The 8872-nt window shown below is 31.1% G+C and overlaps 2 protein-coding genes and 1 long non-coding RNA gene across 8 annotated transcripts in view; all 3 read right to left on the minus strand.

Moving 5' to 3' along the window:
* The window catches only part of LOC140058892 (plexin-A2-like), a 59628-nt gene extending 53491 nt beyond the window's left edge, over nt 1–6137 (minus strand). For 4 of the 6 annotated variants that reach the window (XM_072104674.1, XM_072104669.1, XM_072104672.1 and 1 more), the window contains exons 1-7: nt 6102–6137; nt 5841–5928; nt 4986–5223; nt 4437–4595; nt 3834–3908; nt 2984–3124; nt 2278–2396 (exon numbers count right to left, since the gene is read on the minus strand). In XM_072104674.1, the coding sequence (XP_071960775.1) occupies nt 2278–2396; nt 2984–3016 (152 nt within the window). In that variant the 5' untranslated portion in view covers nt 3017–3124; nt 3834–3908; nt 4437–4595; ... (1 more) ...; nt 5841–5928; nt 6102–6137. Of the gene's footprint in view, nt 1–2277; nt 2397–2572; nt 2901–2983; nt 3125–3323; nt 3530–3833; nt 3909–4436; nt 4596–4985; nt 5224–5840; nt 5929–6101 lie in introns of those variants that run through there. The other 2 variants (XM_072104670.1, XM_072104673.1) reach the window with 2 other exon arrangements.
* Nucleotides 3711–5204, minus strand: LOC140058197 (plexin-2-like). The gene is made up of 3 exons (XM_072103762.1): nt 4986–5204; nt 4437–4595; nt 3711–3908 (listed from the first exon to the last, which is right to left on the minus strand). Exons 1-3 carry the CDS (start codon nt 5202–5204, stop codon nt 3711–3713), a joined length of 576 nt encoding a protein of 191 aa, XP_071959863.1.
* A 595-nt stretch (nt 6138–6732) lies between the features above and the next one.
* LOC140058723 (uncharacterized) lies at nt 6733–8653 on the minus strand. The gene is made up of 3 exons (XR_011847045.1): nt 8578–8653; nt 7293–7427; nt 6733–6868 (listed from the first exon to the last, which is right to left on the minus strand). It is a non-coding gene; the product is annotated as an uncharacterized lncRNA (long non-coding RNA).
* Between the last annotated feature and the right edge of the window lie 219 nt (nt 8654–8872).

Consider the following 8872-nt stretch of genomic DNA (forward strand, 5'->3'; position numbering starts at 1 on the left):
AAAATGGTTTTTAGAGGAGTTAACATGCAAATATTTAATCCAACAAAAACATGCTAGGTTATAGAATGTAAGGCTTCATACAATCAAATAGGTTAAGGTGTCTAGCAATAAATAGTGTTTTATTCACACTATCCTGTATTGTAATAATTATTATTATATGTTATGTACTGTATATAAATTGTTATGTTGTATCTTGAAATAAAAGAATGTTCAACATATGACATTGGTCAACAAGAAAAAAAATATGTTGCCTAACATTGCATTAAATTTAATTAAATGAATTTGAGCTGATTTTGCAATTTAAATTTGGTTAAAAAACTGTAGACTGTAAATTGTAGACCTGAACTTTTCCATCATTTTGTGTCAATGATAACAGGTTTTGAATTTATAAAGCACACAATTAAGCTAAACTTTAAAGGTTATCTTCTTTAAAGATGGTTTTAAAAAAACAAATTATATTCAGTTTAAATGAAAAAACAAAAACCACAATATTAAAGTAAAAATAATTTAAAATAAAACGTTACATCACAATTAATATTTGTCCCCATTTGTTTTTCAAACATGCAGCAAGTTTTCAATAAAATGGAATAAACAACATGAACAACAATATGTATAGGGAGGTAAACATAAAATGTGGTACAAATAATGTAACCATATCAACAACAAAAAGAATAAAACAGTTTGAATGCAAACAAATTAACTGAACCAAAATGTTGAGTGCAAAAGGTAAAAAACCCAAACTTTACCACAATGAACTGAAAACTGTAAAAGCTGTGGAGAAATGGTATGATATTAACTTGAGGCAAATAAAAAAAAAAATATATGTTGTGATACACCTTCTTTGAGACCTCCAATTAAGGGAATACACACCTCTATTAAAACAAACTTTCATGTGAAATGAACAAGGGCAATATTGTTTCAACATTATGGCCAATTACCTTGTTAGTCCAGTCAATCTATGACAAAAAAGGGCGTAACCCAAAACAAATTGCAATAGTTTCCAAACCTTTTTTATTTGATTCTATAAGCATCTGGGAAGATCATTTCCAAAATCTACCAAAATCGGTTCAGTGGAACATACTTTTTAAGGGGTTTTAAGGTCATAGGGGTCAAATTACACATTTTTCTATTTTGAAAACTACTAGGCGTAGCATGTTAATTTTGGTGTCAAACTATTCAGAAGACCCATATTTATATGTACTCTAATGAAACCTTTTTACCAAAAATTACAGGAAAGCATGTTTTTTACCTTTGACCTATTTTATTGTATATTTTCGTATATTCGTATCTTAGTAACCAGTGGGCGTAGATGAGCGTTATTTGCGTCAAACTACTTAGAAGGTCAATGTTTATATTAGCTCTAATGGAAAAGATTCATGTAAAATGACCGGAAGTCATTATTTTGACCTCTGACACATATTCATTATTTTAGATTTCTCAGTAAATACATTTTTTATATCTCAGTAACCACTGAGCACAACTTCGTCAATTTTGTGTCAAAAGATTCAGAAGACTCATATTTATATTCACTATAATGAAAAAGTTTTTTAAAAAATGGATAGAAACTGTTTTTGACCTTTGACCTATTATACCAGTATATTTGTTTATATTTACTCTAATGAAAACAAATGCAAATGTACAATATAACCGAAAATCATTATTTTGACCGTTAACATTTTCTAGTCGTGTCATGAATAAATCTCGAGTCTAGAGTATAAAATTTTAAATTTGACCAAATAATAAGTGCGGCGATCTGGCAGACGTTGGGCTGGAATATCAACTGATCTTGCCATAGAACAGTGTCTTATGCGTAGCATAAAAACAGGAGGAGGTCTAACAAGAGGGCGAGGATTAACTTGTCTGGGTCCTTTCAACTCCAGTCACTACTGTCATGTGAAATGAACAAGGGCAATATTGGCCAATTACCTTGTTTAGTGGACACTTTCTTGTGAACAGACAAAGGGTAATGTGTTTTAACACTACGCTAACCACTATTCAGGAAACATCTTAATTAAGGCAAAGTTTTTTTTTTGAGTTGATGTATACTTTAAAATGCCAAAAAATTATACAACTCTTATAATTTCGGTTTGTAAATTCAATTTGAGACAATATTTTCTAGTACAGGCTAGATTGTGTCAATATTATAATAATAATATTTGCCTTCATCTTGATTTGTAGGATTATGTTCATTTTTGGAATTTGAAACAGTATATAAAACATACGTAAAGATGGCTCACTAATAATTGAAATGTGCAGTATTAAGGGTAAAAAACTTACTTCTCTTTAACAGTAACTTTTGAATTGCTGTCCAACATTTTGATGAAAGTTAACAAGAAACTCTTGTTAAGAAGAAGCTCTGAAAGTTGTTGTAAACGTTTTGTAATGTTTTCACTATCCTAAGTAAAGTAAATTATTAGAAAAGAAATAATTACTACACAAATATTTATTTCATATTATTAATTTTATTGATCAGAGTGTTTAAACGCAAGAAATTGGAATGTTGATCGTTGTCGAAGAACACTGGGACTTTTAAGACCAAAGATTACCGTACACCTTGCGTTAGATAACTAACCTAACGCTGTGAGTCTGAACAAACAGAAATGTTTGCTGCTTAACTGTTACTTTGACCACTATCACTCATCCATATTTATTGCATATGACCATGGAGTACAACTCGGGTTGTATACAACTGAATAGGAAATAGTTGAATGTTAAGTTTTTTCGTTCATAGTTGTTTTAACTCTTTCTAATTATCACTTCATAATATCAGGCTTGGGAGTGCTTGCCTAATACACTCGAAAAAATGCCCTGGAGTCGTGCCATTTACTGCACGTTTGGTAAACTTTTACACATGAACAGCAACAGCAAACCTATAGCACACTATGTGCTGAGGAGTACAATGTGTAGCACACTAGCAATTTTAAAGACACAAAGCCTGTGATATGATATAATATGAGTGGAGAAAATAAACAAACAAACTTACTTTGTTTTGTGAATCTGGAATGTTCAAAGCCATTGAACATCATGTTACAGACATATTGTTTGTGAGTAACAAAAGGCATTACAATCCCTTGAAAATCATCTGCCGTCAAATCAGTCAAGTAAACAGTTAAATCAGCGAATGCTATTACAAAAATAAATAAAAATGATAAGTTTGTGTTTACTAAATATTTAACCAAATATTCTACACTATGTTATAATGTTCTTTACAAAATATTCACATTTCTATACTTCATTCAATATGATTGTGTTTGTATTTTGAGAAAAATACTTTTTTTTATTGAGGTTGCATGACAAAGCTATATGAAGTCATCATTGCTTACAATTTGCAACTGTTGAGTTGGTTAGGACCATCAAACCGGGCAGGGTTGGGTTTCACGGTGCAAATGAAATTGTTGGCCTAAGGATTGTAGAGTACAGCCAGGTGTACATGTAATAAGAGGCAGTTGTAAAGGTTGTATATTCTGGCCAGTAAGTTTCATCCACTAAAGACACAACAGAATGCCGAGTACTTTGGCAATAAAAAAAAAAGATGGGAATTTTGTGTACATAATTGAAATATTGGGACATACTTATGAGAATGAATGACATTATACCAGTTTAAAAGTACTAATTATGGTAAATTAAATTGTAAATTAAATTATAATGGTAACCTTCAATTTGGTCAGTGTTATGCCCAAATAAGGTCAAGTTATGCTTGAATTAATGATTCACTCATTCATTTCAACATAAGCTTTTTTGTTTTCTTTGTCATATTGTTTAATCCTTCTTCTATGGATCAGAAGAATGATAAAGAAAAGAAGTATTGCAACACCTATTACTGAACAAATTACAATAATTATTTCTACTTGAATGTTGGAAGAATATTCGATGGGCCCAAACGTCACATTAATGTTACCATGTTGAATCTGAAAAGAAAAAAAATTGAATTATAATACTATACACCATTATTTTGTTTTTTGTAAAATAATATTTTGAACTTTTATATTTTGCAGTAGTTTAAAAAAATAGATAAAAACATTCTAAAAAGCATTTAAAAACATAAATTCTTGGTTATTGTGGAATAGCATTAAAAAAAAACTATCATTAATTTGGATATTATACACATAATGAATGTTTATGAGTTGATGGTTGAAAGATTGACTGCTCCCATTTAACGGGTACCAAGAGTACAATCATAGGTGTTATAAAAGCCATTATTTGTGATAAAAGATATGTCAATTGCAGAAGATTTGGCAAAATCAGGAGCAGAGTATTTTATTTTGAAATGAGAGGTTACCTCACTTGGCTTTTAATTGAACTAAAAATTCTATATAATAATATTATAAAATGTCCTTTTCTGTACCATGCTGTCTTAGAGGTTACTTTTAAAATGAGTAATAATTAGATTATGATTCTTGTGATCTGGTGACCACAAACATTTGCAATACATGTACCTTAACTATAGGATGATCTTCACCATCTACTGGATTAGGTTCCTTGTCTGGTACTTCAACAATAACTACTGTACGTGTTATTGAATTTACAGTGCATTTAACCCTTCCTATGAAGACTTCAACATCCTCAATGTCACTAGCAAGGTTGATGTCAGAACCCTAATAATAATAAATTACAATCAGTAAATAACTGATTAAGGATTTAAAAAGTTCTTTTTCAAATTTTAAAATAAATGTAGCTCAATAATACACTTTACACTGAACAAAAACTAACTAACTAAATAATTATAAAAATTATGAGATTTGTGTAAATATTTTGTGCAGCAGTAGAAACTAAGTTTGGTTGCTCCTGAGCACGCATTGCATGATGTAAGCACAACACAAGTAACTTGACTATTCATGACACGACTGATGGATCAACCATTGCATCATGATAATAGTCAAATTGCTTGCGTTGTCAATTACATCCTTCCATTGTGTTAAGTAGAGTTGATTTAATGCTTTTACGCAATACACTGCTGAAGAAATAAAACTATATACAGTATTTACCATCAACTTTATAAATTCATCAATATCTTTGTCATATCTGTATATTCCATCAACTACAGTCTCTCCATAAAAAGAAATATTATCAAAGGGATAATATATTGGATTAGGGTAAACTGAGAATCCAAAATCACCACTCAATGCAGGAACGAAACCATCAATGAAAAGGTCAACCTGATGTGGAGAGATCAGCTGGTGGACTTTCACAATCCATCTCTTCATTTGACAGAATTATACAGTTCTGAAAAAACAACACATCATTTCTTTATTTATTAATTAAAGAACAATTTACAAGGAATTTTCAAAATAATTAATTAATTTTCATAAAGTCATATACTTTGCTTAAATCTGACAAAACAATTCTACTTAGTAACAATTATAATCAAAATAAATACACAAAAGGCCTATATTGTGTAAATAAGACAGAAGAGAAAACAGAGTGTTAATGTTGGAAAACAAAAACATGATCTTAAAATTATCTTTACTTGATAATCAGATGCTTTTGGAGATGATTTAATGTACTGAGCATTGAGTACAATTACATCAGAGAAGGACTTATGCTTGGTTACTACTAGAGATGCACAAGGACGCATGTAACATAAGTGATTTGACCAATCACAAGCGATTGATTATTCCAACTGTTACTTTTCATTGGTCAACTAGCTTGCGTTGGGTCTACATCCTTGAGTTGCGTCTCTAGTGGCAACCAAGCTTTAAAGCACTCAGATTTTATGGATGGATTATGGATATATTCTTATGGATGAATGATATGGATGTAAACATTGTTGACTTCTAAGGAAAACCTCTCTTTCTGTTGAAATTTATTATATTAGAAATGTATATGTATCTAAAGCTTACATTTTCAGCTGATACGATATTTAACAACATCGTTGCTTTCTGTACATATTGGAAATTTGTTCCGGTCACTCTGATGTTTTGACCACCTCTGCAAAAATAAGCATTTTAAACATTATCATTACATGGAATATGGTGCTTTAAGTATGAAGGAGTCAATTGATTTTACTTCCAATTCTTAAAGCCCAACATTGTCACATTGTTTTGTATAATAATTTAATACACTGAGCTTTTGTATCAAGGTCAGTACAGTTTGTATCTTACTATAGTAAAGCAAGGTCAGTTGGCTTGGAACTTTCCATTTTTCATTTTTTTGACACACGATTTTCAGCCTGAATGAAAAATTAAGAATAATTTTGTTAACTGGCATATGTAGAGTTTCTCAGTTTACTACCACTGCACAGTTGTATATTATATCTATTTGTTGGCCTACTTCTAATTTTAAGTCTAGTTACTTTCACTGTTCGAGTCACTGTCAGGGCCAAGCCCTAGCTAGGACTAGATAAAGGACCTTATTTTGGAAAGGTAGGAGGAGGGGATTCTTCTGTTGGCCTAATTTTATATATTTTGGTTTGAATGGTGGCACTAAAGGAAATAAACCTAGGCTAGTGAATGTGTTAAACTTACCAATTCTATCGTTCTTGTGTTGATATATTTACGATAACAATGGTGATGAAATTCAAAATATGGATGCTTTGTTATTATGTCTTCATATGACGCATTAAGAATATCTAGCTCAGATACTAGTTTATTAGCAATATCTTTACAGGTACCATCTAAGTTTACCCAGGGAAGAGTTAAATTGTAATTTAACTCTTCCCTGGTTTACCCATAACTTGGTACAAGCAACAACCTTATAAAATCGAACTTCCGTAATTGGAAATGCCGTTTTATCAGTAATGTTTTCATGGTGAAAACAACATTTTATTTGAAGATCACACACGTGGCTTTCATCAATCGAAGCCATGTTGTTGTTTGTGCACAGTTCATGTCACGCGTCCATATTCACCAAATCGTTAACAATTGTTGTACTAAAATTACGATAATACTGTTTTATTATCAAGTTTCCTGTTATAATTAATATACTAAATATCACTGAGCTTATTCAATGTAGTTTTTGTGAATAAATATTTTATTTAATGAATAAAACCTTAATGAAAAAAAAAATTTTTTTGGCTAAAGGAGTTTCTCGTGTGGAAAAGGTCATGGGTCAACACAATGTAAAAAAATTTTCAAATACTGACGTTGAAATGTGATTTCCTTGTTATATGATACGTTTTTTAGGTGAAACTTTGTGTTAAAACTTATTACTTTTAAAATATTATTAACATAATTATCATGTAGAGTTTTTTTAGGCTAATGAGACTGGAACGGGATTGAACGATAGGGTTTTCACCCGATGGCCTAAAATAAATAATGAATTTCTCTATAAAATCATTAACTTAAAATGTTTACCTTTGTTGCATTTGGTAAATTCCTAATTGGTATTATGACTTCTTTCTGTAATTGTGCATGAATAAGTTCCTCATCTGGTTGATAAATTTGTGGACATGACCCTTGACCTTGAAAACCATTTGGTGGTGATGCTGCCTACATATTAAAACAATAGCTTATAAGTGATATTATAACAATAATGTCGTAAAACATTTTGAATGCCATAATTACAAAAATAGATAATTTTCTGTTTGTTCTTCTCACCGATAACTGTAGATGATCTAATGGAAACTGTTAATACGAACCGTGGTAACTACTGTAAATTACTGACAAAGATCACTAAAATATATTAAGAATACACCATTATTCTTACAAGTTCTTTATCTGGCACGGCACCTAATGTTCCATCTGCATAGATTAAGGGTATGTTCAGACTCACGGAGTTACGATGGAGTTATGTAAGCGGCGTACATATTTTTGTGTTTGAACCAGGCCGCGGATTAGCGTTAGGAAGCTGTTACTCCGCGCCAGTGGCGTTATTAACTTTGGCTGGAGAGGGTAGATTTAATAACGCTAATCCAGTGATGCATCAGTGATTTTAACCCTAACCAATGAAAAGAAACGACCACGATTAGCAGACAGCAACTACATACCTGTACCCTAGTATACAACAGCGAAATAGCTATGTCAAATGTATTTTAGGTTTCCAAGTTTAAAGAACAGTAAAGTTGGTGTCAGTGATATGATATTTGCCTAAAATAAATCAATTAATCAGAACATTTTCCGTGTAATAATTATGCTTTAACTTATTTTGAATTAAAATGCAATTCTACAAGTAGCAAGAACAAATAAGTATATGTAACATTATATAAATACAAATAACAAAAACCAATTTAACGATGTAAACTTTCATGCATTGTCATAAATGTATACATATTATAATTCAATCTGTTTTGACCTGATCAGAGTTTTTTAAACGCAAGGCATTGGAATGTTGATCGTTGTGTCTGAACACCTTGGCTTTTAACGCCACAGATCACCGTACGCCTTGAATAGATAACTCCACCGTAACTCTGTGAGTCTAAACATACCCTAAAGTATCTTGCCTAAGGACACAAGGCATGCCACCTCATAATATAATTTCTATAAGCGGCATACTATAAACTGAGCAACCCATTCGCACCTTACCAACCCCTTCCAAATACAATTAGCCTAACCATGTTGTCTCAAAAAGTGCTTATTTGAGCAATACAAGTTCCATTTGATTATATAGCACAAAAAAGAAAAAAAAGTCATAATTACTTACGTTTCCTTTCAAAATAATTTTGTCTGCTGTGCACAATATTGATGCATTATGGGTACATTTGTTGTCGTAGACACACCAATCACAAGTAAAACTTAAAACACATCCAGAACAGCTACAGTATTGAAAATAAAAACAAAATAACATTGTTAAAAAGTAAAACACCATTTACTTATTTTGCACAACAAATGACAAAGTGCCAATCATTATCTTATGTAATGTCAATGCCAACAATATAAAGATGTTGTTAAAGATAATTATTAAATCATATACTATCATTTTTCTACTCCTCAGGGGA

This window comes from Antedon mediterranea, chromosome 9 (genome assembly GCF_964355755.1).
Source record: "Antedon mediterranea chromosome 9, ecAntMedi1.1, whole genome shotgun sequence".
NCBI lineage: Eukaryota > Metazoa > Echinodermata > Crinoidea > Comatulida > Antedonidae > Antedon > Antedon mediterranea.

Bases quoted from the DNA above. Each gene is read 5' to 3' on its own strand.
- LOC140058197 (XM_072103762.1), bottom strand. From the start codon at position 5,204: ATGAAGAGATGGATTGTGAAAGTCCACCAGCTGATCTCTCCACATCAG. The intron at 4,596-4,985 runs GTAAATACTGTA...TATTATTATTAG, and splicing joins ATGAATTTATAAAGTTGATG to GGTTCTGACATCAACCTTGC. The intron at 3,909-4,436 runs GTACATGTATTG...TTTTCTTTTCAG, and splicing joins AAGATCATCCTATAGTTAAG to ATTCAACATGGTAACATTAA.